The following is a 15,724-nucleotide window of genomic DNA, read 5'->3' as shown; positions in this document are numbered from 1 at the left end:
ATCCTAAGGTGGGAAAATTGGGGTCGTGACATGCTAACGTTCGAGGAACTGCACTCCAAATCGAAATCCTTTACAGTTATTCACAGTGGATACATTCCTAGATCTTTATTATCCTTTTTCGTCTCCATATAGACTCTCACACCCATATCATTACGAATTTCCATTAGAGGACACCTTTCGTTGACTCTGTATTTGATTTTAATGATTTCGACAGAAGTATCTATTGCTAGGTGATCTACAATTATTGCATTCAAAGCACTGTAACTCGAATCTTCATTGATTACAATTTCATGGACATCGAAATCAATATATCTCCCGAAGCTATCCCAACAACCAATGTGTTGAAGCATTACCGCAAGTGTTGCCATTGAAATTCACTTGTCGAAGCAATTTCAAGCTTGATAAAATAATTTTTGATCGTCAAATCGTATAGAAATCTGCTATAGCTTCGAAGCTGATTAGTCAGGCTTCACATTCATCTACCACCGGTGTTTTCTATAAAAGTTTTGCCTTGAATTTGTTGAGTTTTTGCTATAAAAGCAGAGAAAATCTTCGATAGAGGTGGATACTGCAGAAAAAGCGGCATCAATTGCATCTTATATTGTTTGTAGATTGTAGCATATCTATTTTGTAACTAAAAATTATTTTGTTGCTTGAATCACGTGTCTAATTAAAGAAGCCCACAGCTAGGACACTATATTAAGCGATTGTATATAATTTGTAAATAAACTGGCTTAGGGCGGGTAATATATAATATTTGAATAATTTTGGTAAATAAGATTCATATATTGTATAGGAAGGAACTTTTTCTTTACAAATGGCCTACTTTAGAAACTTGATATGTTTGGTCGAGCTTTTAGGAGGAAAAAAAAATACTTTGAGGAGATGAAAAATTATTTTTTAGAAGCTGAAAAAAACAACTTCTCACCAAAAACTTTTTTGGAACCTTAGGCAAGCACAAATTGCTGTCCAATAACGACAAAAATACATTTCAAATTATTTAGCCAAACATAAAATTGTTTTTCTACAAAAATATTTTATCGGAAAACACCTCTTACAAAAAGCACTTTTGGAACTTTGGCCGAACACTATTTGCTGCTCCAATATTGGCACTTTTTTGGAAGCTTGGCCAAATAGGCTATTAAGCTATTTAAGATTTTGGCTCTCCAACTCTGTATTCATTTAAATATGAATCTAAGAAAAAGGAAACAGATAAAAGAAATGAATATAAGATCTAAGGCAACGTTTTCGAATAGCATCGCAAATAAACTATTACAGAATCATGACGGGAAGCTTACACATGAATATCTTCAAATGACATCAGATCCTTTTTTTTGGGCTGTTTTTTCAAACAAATGCTTCAGGATCAAATTCAATAGCTGCATAACTTTTTGAGGCAAAGACTCGAGCACAATGCACTTGTCTAATGCTAATCTGTACAGATAATGAAGTCATGCCGAGGAATGTTAATGGTAGTCGTGGCACTTCACAATGTTTTCTGCTGAAGCTGAGCTCTATAATTAGCTCTTGTTGCCAATCAATGTGGGCGTAACAGTTACAAGACCGATAAGGAAAAGAGTAGCTATAGAATGCATGTCATAGAGATCACCCACTGACTGCAATTCGCCAAGAGTTATTCCAGCCTGCATTGTAATCCCTTGGTCAGCATAGTCAATTTTAAATTTAATACAGCAGAATTAAACTAATACTGTAAAATATCGTAAATTCATAGCTTGTACACTAGTGTCTGTATTTTACCTAATTTACTACCATCGCAGCTCATGTTCACACAAGTAGCACACCAAAAGAGTTTATCAGATGAACTCAAAAAAGTACAAGTTAAAATCAGCTCCCTCTTTGTATGTAAGATGTTCAATTTTTTTTAATGCCCCTTCCTACAGAACCCCACTTCCCAGGAATCGATAAGGCTACTCCCTCTTTGCATCATAAATCTAAAATGTTTTTCTTTTAATTCAAAAGGAGCAGAAACCATAGTTGGCCAAAACAAACTACGTTCCCTATTTCTTAGTCATTGACACTTTGCATAAAGAGTTGAATAAAGAGTACGAGTACCCTGACAGTGACATAAGCAGCTGGAATGATCCCAATGACAGTTGCAAAGAAGAATATATGGTAAGGCACATCCAGGATTGGTGAAGCAACATTGATAAATGTGTTTGGCAGTGTCGGTGTAACTCTCAAGAAAAGCATGTAATTTAGCAGCCGTGTTCGCCTTCTAGCCACCTGATAGATCAGAGATACTTTACTGCAACAGTAGCAATTAGGAAAGCGGAACATTATGATTGGGTTGTGAGTTGAAAATCACCTGGTCTCTGAAGAAAGTTAACTTATCAGGCCACAGTGAGAACACGAGAGGCCGCCCAATCAGTTTTGATAGAAAATAGCAAGATGATGCACCCGCAGTAGCGGTGAACACGACCAGTGCTACACCTCTGAAGATTCCAAAGAGAGATCCAGCAAGCAGTGACATGAAAACTGTTCCTGGGATCATAAATGTCTGCATAAAAATGTAGACTACACAGTATCCCACAAGGACCTGAACGGTGTAGTCACTAGTATAGCTCTCCAGGTGATCCCTACAGCACATTTAAAACCATATGTGGTATAAAAATCATATAATACTAGTGTCTTTTGTGGAAATTAGTATTGAATAAGAAAGAAATATACTAGTATATGATATCATCTCCAACAATTAGGACACAAGTCTGAAAATGCAGATTAGCATGCATGGTCAACTACAAGTGCAGTATTTTGATAAAAACAATGCCAAATGTCAATTACAAGTGCTATTTTTGTACATAATTATGCATCTGCTTGCAAAAATACATTAGCATTTCAAGTGCACAGTTCAAAGCCAGGACATATCACCATCAAGCAAGTTTAGTGAACAGAGTTTGGTCGCTTTTTGACCTATAAGCGACCAACTTTGGTCGTGTTGGCCCAAGTTGTCACTTTTTGTGGTCGCTTTTTTCCGGATTTCTAGTAATGAGATAACCATCCATAATTTCTGGAATAAAGTGTTGAAACACAACATGCTATGCAATACTGCAAATTTAATAGTGGATATCTCTTGTATAACGATAGCTGAAATTGTTTTGAAACTATATCTGATACTGTATTATATTTTAGAAATACACATCTAAATCTGTACTCTTGACTATATCTGAATCTGTAATATGTATCACATCTATAACTGAAAATCAGTGCTATACATGCATTTGAAAACATGCGCACCAGGCATTCTATCCCGATGATCTTCCAATCCAAATTTGATTGACTAGGTATCCATACGCCTCGTGTGTACATCTTCTAACAATGTCAATGTAGCCAACCTGATCAGATAGTATCCATACGACTCGTGTGTACATCTTCTAACAATGTCAATGTAGCCAACCCGATCAGCTAGTATCCATACGGCTCGTTTGTACATCTACTAACAATGTCTGTTTAGACAACCCAATCAGCTAGGTATCCAACGAAATGTGATCAGCTAAAATATGATTGTAATAAAAAATATCATCCCTTTCCATATGAAACAGCTAGTTGGCAATGTGGATAGTCAATCTTCATTCTTGATACAGATATGTTTTCCTTAATTTGCAGCTTGTTCTTGTACAAGTTAAATGGAGAAGAAATGCTAGCAGAAGCAACGATCAACGCTACGGCAGCAATTCTTGTAGTACGAAACCAGTTCCGCGGATTGAATAAACCTCTTATGCAAATGACCAAGAAACTTGAATTTTTATTCTTTTTTTTCTTATCTTGAATCTGTTTCTCTTTTGTTTCTGCCAAATTCTCAGAAAATGCAACTTTTCCTTCAACTAAACACTCTCTTAATTCTTCAATTAAGACTAGTTTACTTCCCCATGTTGGATACTTGTTTATTTTTTCTAGCAGAAGCATTCTGCTTTCTTCCAAACGGGCAACTGCTCCATTGTATAGTCTCTGCTGCCGCGACTGTAATGTCTGCAATCATTGCACAAGTAGAAGTTAAATAATTACATCTATTCAGACAGTTTTGCACGCAGGATTTTGCACAAGCAGTATCGACCTATTGTCCTAACTCGTCTTACAAGTGAATTTGAGTCTCTAATTGGTACTTATTCTGTATTATTTTCAAACAATGCCAGTCTATTGTATGTTTACATAGTGTTTTTATAAAATATATTTTGCGGTTAGACATAATACACTTTTATATCTAATTATGTCTTCAACACTGCCTCTCATATGCGAGCACGGAGAGCGTCACAATCACTGAAAGGAGTTCAATTGAAACTCGTTCTTTGGAAAATTGTACTACGCTAATAGGGCATAAATAATTCTTTTATATATATGTATATATTAACTTCTGCCTTGAGCCGAGGGTCTATCGGAAACAGCCTCTCTACCTCAAGGTAGGGGTAAGGTCTGCGTACACACTACCCTCCCCAGATCCCACTTGCGGAATTATACTGGGACTGTTATTGTTGTTGTATATATTAACTTCTGATCCCCTTGTAGTGGCAAAGGTAGTTTAACGCCACTGAATGCGGGAGACTCGACCAGTGGCGGAGCCACATTCAACCAAGGGGTGTCAAATGACACCCCTTTGCTAGAAATTACATTGTATTGTTAGATAAAAAAAAATTTGTTTTAGGTATATTTACAATATGTTGACTCTCCTTGATCTTTTGGTATATTTAATTTTTTATATTTTCATACCCCTTAGTGAAAATCCTGGCTCCGCCACTGGACTCGACCTCAAGACCTATACCTTGTCAAATGCATATTGAGTTGTGTGTGCTCATTTAAGAGATCAAGCTATTAGAAATATCAGAAACTTTTATTTACTTAATTATGTCTTCGATATCTCCACTAATCATGCATTTAGAATAGACTAACAGAAAAATGAATTCATTTTGGACATGGAAAGAAACCAATAGTAAAACCTGGTAGAACTCAAGCATGTTCTGAATTTCCTTCAACGAGTCTCGAATGGCAATCAATTTCTCCTTATCTTCTATTCTAAGGTCTGCAATTCCACAGTAACGACCATGTTCAGCACAATCTCTACAGAAATGTAATCCTTCATTATAAATTCTTTCAGTGATTTTATCATGTAAAATCCCTGCTCTCTCTGTCAGATTATGCAAATCTTTATAAGTATTATTCATCTTCATATAATATAATATAACAAAGAAAAACAAATGCACCACCAATCAATTCATTTTATACTTAAAAAAGCTTTCTTGCCTTTGCTTTTTTTCAGATTTTATTTGTTGGGAATATTTTTTAGACCAATTGGAATGTAAGGTTGAGTTCTTTTCCTTCTTTAGTGGTCTGTATTTGGTGTTTAAGCTAATCTTTTTGTTTTTTTGTTTACCCTTTTTCTCTTTTATTGCATGTGGTATTCCTTTAATGGCAAGTTTGTCTGCTGCTGAAATCCTTTGCTGTTTCCTGTCCCACACTCTCTCGTATTCGCACAGTTTGAGAAATGGCCCCGTAGGCCGTAGGCTCCATAAAAAATGTGTTACATATGCTCCCGGAGCCAAAATTTTCACTAAGGTGATTCAAAATGAGTTATAGTAAATAAAGGTATGACAACAACCAAACAATAACTCCACCTCAATCCCAAGTTGGAATCGGCTATATGAATGTTTGGTAACTTCTTAATCATTCAAATTTACATCAATATAGGCTTTAACTTTTGTTTTTTGTTTTTTGTTTTTCCTTTATCCCGGGTTTCATATTATACATTACAATAAAGATAAGACAAAAGATGGAGCTCAATTTCAGAATTTCAACTTCTGGTTAGCAAATAGAACAGAACAATAGGAAACCATTGGTAAAATGTGACTCACGCTGGTAATAAAGTAGATTCTTTCACTCTTTGTGCTTGCCAAGTTTGTAACTTTCAGAATACTTTGGCAACTTGATAACGAATTTGATTTTCATCTTTTTCCTCAGCTTTTTTACTCCCTGTTATCTAAGTTGAAAGCTTATGATCCAAGCAAAGTATCAAGAAGACTACTAGCCTATTTGGCCAAGCTTCACCAAGCCAAAAGCACTTTTTTGAGTGATTTTTTTTAAAAGTTGAAGTGTTTGGCCAGCTTTTAAAGAAAAAAGTACTTTTGAGTAGACGCAGAAGCAATTTAAAGTAGCTTCTCTCCAAAATCACTTTTTTGAAAAGCACTTTTGAGAAAAATACACTTAGAAATAGTTTTTAAAAGCTTGACCAAACACTAATTGTTGCTCATAAGTGCTTTTCAAATAAGTTTGTCAAACACAAATTGCTTCTCACCAAAAGTACTTTTGAAAAAAGCACGTCTCAAAATAAACTGATTTTTGCAGCTTTGCCAAACAAGCGATAAGTCTCCTACATTCAATGGTGCAATGAATAAACCCCCTGTAATAGATGGTGCAACGGTTTAAGAGTCAGAATAACAATATGGAAACCAAGGTTCGAATTTCAACAGAGGTGACAAACAACAACAACAAACCCAGTGTAATCTCACAAGTGGGTCTGGGGAGGGTAGTGTATACGCAGACCTTAACCCTACCCTCAAGAATGCAAAGAGGCTATTTCCGGTAAACCCTCGGCTCAGAAAAGGTAATTTCATCAGAGATGAAACTAAGGGAATTCTTCCAGCCAAAACTTTGGTAGCAGATGCACACAAACTACCAAAATATAAGCATCATATAGTTGGATAGTCTCAGATTACTCCATGCTAGATATAGACTAGTTCAAAAACAATGAAACTACAGAAACTCCGCTAAACTGTGGAATCTCCATTACATGATGCTTCAGATTTTTAACCAATAAACCAGGAGACTGTCTTCCTTTCTCAAATACCACTTAATTCACAATGCTATAGCATAGGTAATCATACCCCAAGTTAAGACTAAACATGAAGTGCGCACCACATTATTCTCACAGTATGACAAATACTTGAGAAGTAGTTCAAGGTGGGAAAATAGGAAACAGGGGGAAAAGAAGGAAAGGAAAAAACAGAGACATACTTTCATCTTTTCTAAAACTTCTTAGGCCAAGGTTAATTAGAATAAACTAAACTATGATAAGACAAACCCCACCTCGAGGATGAAGCCGTATCTCAAATAGTTATCCTTAATAGTAATAAACATGATAGAATGTACAAAAAGCATGAATTTTTTACACAAATAGTGTCAAACCAACAATCCAAAACCAGATAAATATATGCTTCCCCACATAAAATATTAGAATCTATATAAACAAAATTCAAAGCATCATTAGTTTTCCTGCAGAGGGCAATGCTTAATGCTATTGTACAACTTGTTAATGGAGAGAGCAGAGGAGAAAGACATTGAAATTTGTTTTTCTTTATATCAATTCAAGCCATCATAGGCAATAGTTAGCCCATGGCGTACTTCTGGGTCCAACTCCTGGCCGTTGCTTCATATTTGGCCTTGTCTGTCTTGTACATGTGAGCAATCTCAGGAACCAGAGGGTCATCAGGGTTTGGGTCCGTCAAAAGTGAGCAGATTGAAAGCAAAACCTGAAGGTAATACAGAAACCTTTCCCACCTTAAGAAACACAAATAACACAACATACTTCGTAAAACTTAACCAGTTCGACTGGTCTAGGAAAGCCATTTAACACAACACATAATTCCACAGAACCAATTGATGTACCATTAGAGAACAGAGTCAGAGACAAGATCATATGCTGGCAACTGAAACCAAAGCGCTTTATGAAGGACAAGTTAGACAGTTATAATGTTTTCACCATTGCTCCCTAAAGCTATAAAGGAATAATTAGAAAAGGCTAATAAGATTAGGTCACCTATTACATAAAATGTCCAATAAAATGCTGTTTCCTTTTCAAGGAGTCATTATATTTTATTACCTATCCTTTAGATTACCAACAATTAGCTGATGCATCCAAATTGATTTGAAAGAACTCTTATATTTTGAATCCCAGACCACTGAATAAGTATGTTTTCATAGCTTGTATTATTTCTTAGCAGATAAAGGTAAGAAAGGACCTTGGAAATAGTTAAGGCGGGGCTCCACTGCTCCTTCAGTATGTCCAAGCATATGCTCCCATTACTGTTGATATTTGGATGGAAAACCTTTGTCCTAAAAGCAACCTGCAAAGATTTAACCATAATTTAACACAATAAAGTCTAGTGGAAGACTCCAGGTTATAAACTGACAACCATAAATACATGAACATGTTCAGGTTCACCAACTAATAATTGACCAAAAAACAGCTTGTCTGACTCCGACAGAAATTTTCCAAATGTTTCATGTTTCAGTACATCTGTATAAAACATGCATTCAGTCCTGCAGATCACCTAGTTGATACCGATCATGATGTCATTCTAAAATAGGCGAATCTTCCTCGTTCTTAACCCACACCAAAGAGGTATTGCTCTTTCTTTCTGCAAAGCAAAAGGCGGTTGTCCCTACCACCTCCACAAGGTCCAATAGATCAAAGAAGAAAAGATAAAGTTTGAAGAATATTTGAAGATAGTGGAAGAAGAAGCCAAGGAGCTACAAAATTGAAGAGTTCACAAGGTTGAAGAAAGAGGGGCAAGACTCAATTTTTTACCTTATTTTATTCTATCATTTTTTGAGCATCATCATTTGTAATATCATCACAAAGTATGTTATAAACTCCGTGATGATCATAGAGTACTTAGTTCGTTCTAGTTCTTATTTTTTACATGCTTGCTAAGATGAGGATTTTTATGCCTCATTAGGAATTGTAAGGTAAGGTCTAGCTCAGTATGTGCTTGTTATATGTCCTGGGCCTTTGGGAAATATCCAAACAGCTATGAGATCATTCGCCCTCGTGAGACTTTGTCGGCAGCAACACCATGAGCCTCATCATGAGGCTGCCATCATAAGGCAATGGAGGCGCACAAGGATGATTATATAGCCAAGGCATAGAGGCAAGGCAACACTACTGTAGCTTTTGCCCCCCTTACTTGTACTCTTCCTTTCTAGATTTTCTTTTTATTATTAATAAAATAGCTACTAGGCAGCCCGCCTAGTAGTATTTAAACACCACATTAATCAAAGTAATATGAAGTATGAATAATCCAAGGCAATTTTTTTATCACCAAGAAATCCCGAAGGGTCAATGGTGCACAGTTCAAAACTTGGTGGAAAATGAGCTGGCCCCTCTATCCTTCTCCACGTAAATACCAAGCTTTTATCTCCGGCAAGGTATGAACCCGTGACATGCGCCTGACCCACACATCACGTGTTGCGCTCTCCATATTCCTCTTTAATCACCATATCTGGCACCAAAAGTTTCAAAAACAAGCATATGTACTATGTTTATTCAAGTATCATAACACCTCCCTCCCCCGGTAACAAAACCTACTAGTGTATTATCTGTAAGTTAGACCTCAACCTTGAGATTCTGTTTCTAAGGCAAGGTGACAGTCTAACAAAAAACTTCTCTTCTACATTGCACTTGGCACAAGCTCATTACCAGGAAATCTATTTCAACATCATCAAACAATGCAAGAATAGACGGGAGTCAAAAGTCCAAGAGAATTATGCTCCAATATGCAAAAACCAAGTAAGGACACTGCAAATACAACAACCACCAGCAGACACATCATTGACTCACAAAGTAATTTGCAACTATAAGATACCTTAGGAGGTTTGAATGGATAATCTGGAGGAAAATGGATAGTGACTAAAAATACACCCCCAGCGTAAGGGCTGTCAGAGGGCCCCATTATTGTAGCCTGCCAGTGAAACATGTCCTCTCCAACAGGACCTATCAACACATGGTACAAAAATGTTAGCAAGCCAAAACCACTATAATTTAGCATACATCTCCAAATGATGAATAAGTTAGAATATATCTCCTCTACAAAAGATGCTGGACTGTCTGCACAACATCTTGTTGAAGAATATCCAAAATGCCCAATCACTATAATTCAAACCAGTGTTGCCAAATCGGGAGGCAGATCATGTATCAAAATAGTCAAGCATGCATCATATGCTAAGATAGAAGCAAATTTACAAAATTACATATAAACTATCATGGCTATAATAATTGAACAACGTGGAATATGAAAAGCATCAGACAACGGTATCACAGGAAAGATAGATTAGAAGGAATAATTATTTATTTTTTCTTTTCTTACTTTTTTTTTTTTCTTGAGCCGAGGGTCTATTAGAAACAACCTCTCTATCCTCACAAGGTAGGGGTAAGGTCTGCGTACACACTATCCTCCCCACGGTGGGATAATACTAGGTATGTTGTTGTTGTTGTTGTTTTTTTATAAGGTAAGATTTATTAGAAGGATTCATGATTGGTTTATAGGACTAGCATGACAATGTGGACAAAGAAACATCTCTGTAAGGATTCCTGGCAGAAACTAAATATCTTCGAGGCTTCAATGCACACGACATTATACTAAAAAGAAGTTAAAAGTATGGACATAATGACATTAGGAAAACTAGCACAAAGAAACTTGAAGAATGAAAAAAGTGCATGATGAATTGACGTTGCCATATAACCAATAAATTCAGATCATTTTGAAAATTAATCTGGCCACCAGCATAAGTTCTGTCATGAGAACCAATTAAACAAAAGTCTGACATGTATAAAGCTTGTTGTGATAGGAATCTTCTCTTTTCACGTGTATTTACCAGTGTTTTTAGGGGCATTTCCGGAGCGAGCCCCAGGGAGCGATCAGGGCAGGGCACAAGTAAAACGCAACCGGGCGTTAATGGTGGCGTAGATCCTTTGGATGCACGCCCCAAGGGGTGAGGTGCACGCTTAGGCGCAAGATTCAGCTCAGGACCAAGGCTCACGCCAGATGGAACTTAACAAATTAAGGGATAATTTTGACAATTCTCCTTATATTTTTTAAACCCCTCTTTGCTTTACCCCAAATCTGTCCCCACCACATTAAAAAAAGCCCTAACCTCGTTAGACAGTGAAGAAATCGTCCATACTCAATAGAACCTTGAACTTTCTCCTAAAATCCAGGAGCTCTTTGCTTCACAAATCACTAAAACTGATGTAACTCATTATTGACTTATTGTTAAGATGTATCTCATGTATTAGTATATTTTTGTGTTGTTACTTCATATAATTATAATAAATTTCCTATATTTTTTGTGATTTTTGTGGTTTTTCTACAATTTTAATGTAATTTTAGATTAATAAATAATTACAGATTATTTTATTAATTATAAAATTGTAAAATTGAAGATCCATGGGACTTATACCCCGTGTCTCGGGGCTCGCGCCTCGCCTCGCCTCACGCCCCCGCCTTTTAAAACACTGGTATTTACAAAATTAAGCTAAAAATATTAGAAGCTACATTATAGATAAGGTGAAGACAAGCTCCCTATTCCACAGATGTCAGAGAGCACTATGTAATATTATGCTCCTCTTGTAACATCCCAGGACCAACAGTCAAGGTATTATCTACTTTGGCCCGATCCCTTTTGGGCCGCACCTCAAGGCCTTTGAGACTCACAGTTTTGTCCCCTTAGTGTAATATTTTGAACCCATAATTTCACAAGTATAATGAGTTCAATGCTAGGAATTTTAAAGGTTGAACACATCAAAGCTTTAAACACAGGAGACCTAAGCTATTATATTTTGCAAAAGGCACTTGAGTCATTCACAATTTGATGAAAAAGAAAGGACGACCGAAGTGATAGATGGCAAAAAACAACATTGTAAGCAAAGAGCTAAAAACTTTCAATTCAACATATGCAATTGCATTGAAGGGTATGACCTAGCGGTCAATGAAGCTGGAATGAACCATGAGAAACTAGGGTTTAAATATCAAGCTAGACTAGTCACTAAATCTAGCTAGATATGTTTGACTTGAGATAACTTAATTTGAGAAACAACAGAAATCCATGATCTCACAAATGACCCATCAGAATAATCAAACATCATAACAATTAAATTATAAAAAAAAAAAAAAAACAAAGAAAATATCATCTGAGCAAGGTAAAAACTGAAATTTCAGCATCTAAAAACAGTAAATCCTCGCGCATCGAGAAGAATCCATAGATCAACCACCAAACAAGCAAAAAGATTATAACTTTACAAAAAAATCATATAAATTACAAAAAGTAGGAGCATAAAATTAGAAAAAAATTTACCGGCGCTGCATGAGGTAGGAGGATCTTTTTGGAGATCCTTCAGCTCCTTCAATATTCGTTTCGAAGCCATTAAAAACCAAACAATCGAAGAAATCTGAGTCTTAACCTGACCAAAAAATTAAACCACAAATCAGATCAGAATACAACACTATTCAGCAAAAAAAGGAAATTGGAAAATATAAAGAGGCGTGAATTACCTGATTAGCGAGAATTGAAATTCGAAACTGAAAAAGCTGCTGACTTTTTACGCGAATACGTAGATGAAATTCTGGGGAATATATTGCTTTTTCCTTTTATTTATTTGCCGCTGTTTTGCTTTGTGTTTCTTTTTTAATTATTATTTTATACTCAATGGATGTGGCTGCCCCTTGTTTGAGCCCACCTGAAGTCTTGTGTGATTGGGATTTTGGGACGCTTCTCATGGCCCCACACATCATTGTTATCCATAAATTTCAAAAATAAATAAATAAATAAACTCAAATTACCGTCCGACTAATCTCTTACATTAAAAATAGCAGGCAGATATATAACATATATATATATATATATATATATATATATATATATATATATATATATATATATATATATATATATATATATATAAAATTCATATATAATATACATATAATTATATATAATTTAATATATAATCTATGTATACTTACTAGAAAAATCAAACATCGAATCTGATCGACTATTTGTGTATGTCTTTTCACGTTTTCGGATTTGATTTTGAGATTTCGGTTTTTAATTTGCTTTATTGACCACTAAATCAAATCTTTGATAGTATAGACTTATACATGCATGGGCGTAGCAAACTTTTGAGTTAGTTGCTTTAGTCTAAACTCTATATTTGTTTTAACAAATTAAATGATTATACATAAAATTATTAATTTAAAACCTTATAACTTAGAAATATTAGAATTCAAAACTCATATGCTTCAAATTGTGGTCGCGCTTGAAGTTATCATAGTTCTAGATAAAATAAAATCTGAAACGAGTTTGAAAGGTTGTTGACTCCAAAATACTTTACTAGTAGTAAGTTCTAGGGGCGGATCCACCTCCCCACTTGCGGGTTCACGTGAATCCAGTAGATTTTGTCTAAACAGTGTAAATGTGTTCAAAAAAGTTACTAAATATCTATACATGTTTGAATGTGAACGCTGTTACTATTTAAAATTTACTCGAGATCGTTGCAGGAACCCATAAATAGTGAATCCTAGATCCGCCTCTGGTAAGTTCTACAACCAAGAAAGATATACACAAATGTTTGTGAGTGTGAAAGCTTTTGAGGGGCCATTTACATCTATACCCGCTTTTTGGGTCACGTTTTAACTTGTACCCGCTTTGCAAAAAAAATTGCAAATGTACCCACTTTTTCGCGTAACTTCAGCATACGTGCCTGAAGTAGCAACGGAAACCATGCAAACTTCAGCATTCTAGTAGACGGGTCTGAAGTAGCAAAAATTGCTGAACCAAATGTGCCGAAATTTTGTGATGCTGAAGTTATTTAGTTCATTTGTAAAAACTTAAGCACTAAATAAGCTGAAGTTTTTTTGTCCTCGATTCATTAGTTATGTCATTAAGTTTTTTCAAAAACTTCAGCAGAAGATCTGAAGTTATTTAGTTCATTTGTAAAAACTTCAGCACTAAATAAGCTGAAGTTCTTTTGTCCTGGATTTAATAGTTTTGTCATAAAGGTTTTTCAAAAACTTCAGCACAAGATGTTGAAGTTATTTAGTTCATTTGTAAACTTCAGCACTAAATAAGCTTAAGCTTTTTTGTCCTGGATTCATTAGTTTTGTCATAAAGTTTTTTCAAAAACTTCAGCAGAAGATGCTGAAGTTATTTAGTTCATTTGTAAAAACTTTAGCACTATATAAGCTGAAGTTTTTGAAAAAGCTTTCTAACATACTAGATAAATAATCACCTTATTCTTTCATAGTGTATTACTACTATAAAATAATCAGATTGCCAATAGTATCTAAATCATAAATTTTGGAAACAATAAACGTGAAAAGAACAAAATTATCATGAAAAGAATCAGTAAGTGTGACCTTAAAGTTCCCATACGTGGAAATATTTACAAATTATTGTCTACTAACATACGTAATTATTTATAATTTTTTTTAAATAATCTGATAAACATACTTATGAAAATCATCCCATGAACTGAAGTTTCATAGCAGCACCAACAGTAGTAGTAGTAGTAGTAGTAGTAGTAGTAGTAGAAGAAGAAGAAGAAGAAGAAGAAGAAGAAGAAGAAGAAGAAGAAAACGAAGGAGGAGAAGGAGGAGGAGAAAGGGGGCTGAGTTGTTTAAAAAGTAGGTACAGTTAAAACTTTTAAAAAAATGGATATAAGTTAAATGGGAGCGACCAAATAAGGAGCCCGTGCAATTTTTACGCTTTTGAGGTTACTCTTCAATTTTAGTGTACAAGATTGAGGTTCATGTTGCAACTGAACTTATTTTTCTTCTTAAATATTTTTTACTTTCTTCACGAGAAAGTAATATGCTGATTCTAAAAATTCTCTGTACGATAACTGCACAAACGAAGCATTCTCCCCTCCCTAAATCATGTATTATATTATTTTTTTCAACAATACTTAAATAAAGGTGTGTGCACCCATTACTCAAAGTATTATATGATGTGATATTTACTGGGTCAATTATATTCTATTATCAATCTTGTTATTTTTTCTTCTTTTTTTCCCTTGAACTAGACGCTCACGGGAAATGAGCATGTTTGGTGTCACCTTTTGCGTATTAATTAAGTACTTTTTCTTTTATCTCTTTTTTTGTTTGATTTATTCTTTCAAAAAATTCGCACATTAAAATTCTTATTCTTCTATTGTCACCGTAAAATCTTATATGATTAAACAAAATATGTATATTAAAACTAGTAGCAATGTATGATGTAATAATTAGTGGGTTCAATTGATCCCGACATTTTCAACATGGATAATAGATATAGATGCAAGAAAATTATTTTTTTTAATTTTAGTTTTGAACTTATAATTCAAAAGTATAACGGGTGAGTAATAGTAAGAACTACAGGTTGAACATGTAAAATTTATATACTGGGTCCACCCCTTCTTAATAGTGCACCCATCCTGCTAAAATTCTGGATCCGCCTCTGTCACAATGTAGCCATATGGGATTTAAGAGTCGTGTTTAGAGGGAGAACTTTACGGGACAAGTTTTAGTAAGTCACTTGTGTTTGTCTCTTTGTGAGGTTGTTCTCTCGATTTTTTTTCACTCTATTTTATATAGTGGATTGCTCATCTCCATCTATGCACGTAGGTCAAATGGTCAATTGACCGAACCACGTTAAATGTATGTGTTTCTTTTGGTATATTTATCTTTTGTTGTGTGATTTATCGTCGTTCAAGGTTTGTTTTACTAGCTTACGCATGAAACCTGATTTTTCCGTTCCTAACACGAAGAAACTAATCGGGGTGGAGAGCTAGCTCGCCTAGTAGTTCCCCAGCCTTCAATAATTAAGGTGGAGGATTCAAACTCCATCAATAGTGTAACATTCCCTTTCCCTTTTTCCCTCCCCCTTTCCCCCCCGCCCCCTACCC

General features: G+C 35.2%; 3 protein-coding genes across 3 annotated transcripts; all 3 read right to left on the bottom strand.

Moving 5' to 3' along the window:
• Nucleotides 1,201-2,623, bottom strand: LOC109228622 (uncharacterized membrane protein At4g09580). Its single transcript, XM_019393779.1, has 3 exons — nt 2,327-2,623; nt 2,074-2,244; nt 1,201-1,643 (listed from the first exon to the last, which is right to left on the bottom strand). The coding sequence occupies exons 1-3, from the start codon at nt 2,606-2,608 to the stop codon at nt 1,521-1,523; spliced, it is 576 nt and encodes a 191-aa protein (XP_019249324.1). The 5' UTR covers nt 2,609-2,623; the 3' UTR covers nt 1,201-1,520.
• LOC109228621 lies at nt 3,071-5,360 on the bottom strand. Its single transcript, XM_019393777.1, has 2 exons — nt 4,950-5,360; nt 3,071-3,987 (listed from the first exon to the last, which is right to left on the bottom strand). The coding sequence occupies exons 1-2, from the start codon at nt 5,178-5,180 to the stop codon at nt 3,538-3,540; spliced, it is 681 nt and encodes a 226-aa protein (XP_019249322.1). The 5' UTR covers nt 5,181-5,360; the 3' UTR covers nt 3,071-3,537.
• LOC109228620 (ubiquitin-conjugating enzyme E2 28-like) lies at nt 7,109-12,462 on the bottom strand. Its single transcript, XM_019393776.1, has 5 exons — nt 12,336-12,462; nt 12,139-12,244; nt 9,651-9,778; nt 8,025-8,129; nt 7,109-7,535 (listed from the first exon to the last, which is right to left on the bottom strand). The coding sequence occupies exons 2-5, from the start codon at nt 12,206-12,208 to the stop codon at nt 7,392-7,394; spliced, it is 447 nt and encodes a 148-aa protein (XP_019249321.1). The 5' UTR covers nt 12,209-12,244; nt 12,336-12,462; the 3' UTR covers nt 7,109-7,391.

This window comes from Nicotiana attenuata, chromosome 7 (assembly GCF_001879085.1).
Source record: "Nicotiana attenuata strain UT chromosome 7, NIATTr2, whole genome shotgun sequence".
Taxonomy (NCBI): Eukaryota; Viridiplantae; Streptophyta; class Magnoliopsida; order Solanales; family Solanaceae; genus Nicotiana; species Nicotiana attenuata.
The sequence above is the reverse complement of the archived record's forward strand: the minus strand, read 5'-3'. Positions and strand labels throughout refer to the sequence as shown.

Excerpts from the sequence above, each read along its gene's own strand:
- LOC109228621 (XM_019393777.1), bottom strand. The coding sequence starts at position 5,180 with ATGAAGATGAATAATACTTATAAAGATTTGCATAATCTGACAGAGAGA. Across the intron at positions 3,988-4,949 it reads ACATGCTTGAGTTCTACCAG|ACATTACAGTCGCGGCAGCA; the intron begins GTTTTACTATTG and ends CAATGATTGCAG.
- LOC109228620 (XM_019393776.1), bottom strand. The coding sequence starts at position 12,208 with ATGGCTTCGAAACGAATATTGAAGGAGCTGAAGGATCTCCAAAAAGAT. Across the intron at positions 9,779-12,138 it reads TCCTACCTCATGCAGCGCCG|GTCCTGTTGGAGAGGACATG; the intron begins GTAAATTTTTTT and ends ATGTGTTGATAG. Across the intron at positions 8,130-9,650 it reads ATCCATTCAAACCTCCTAAG|GTTGCTTTTAGGACAAAGGT; the intron begins GTATCTTATAGT and ends AAATCTTTGCAG.
- LOC109228622 (XM_019393779.1), bottom strand. The coding sequence starts at position 2,608 with ATGTGCTGTAGGGATCACCTGGAGAGCTATACTAGTGACTACACCGTT. Across the intron at positions 2,245-2,326 it reads TAACTTTCTTCAGAGACCAG|GTGGCTAGAAGGCGAACACG; the intron begins GTGATTTTCAAC and ends CTGATCTATCAG. Across the intron at positions 1,644-2,073 it reads CTGCTTATGTCACTGTCAGG|GCTGGAATAACTCTTGGCGA; the intron begins GTACTCGTACTC and ends ATTACAATGCAG.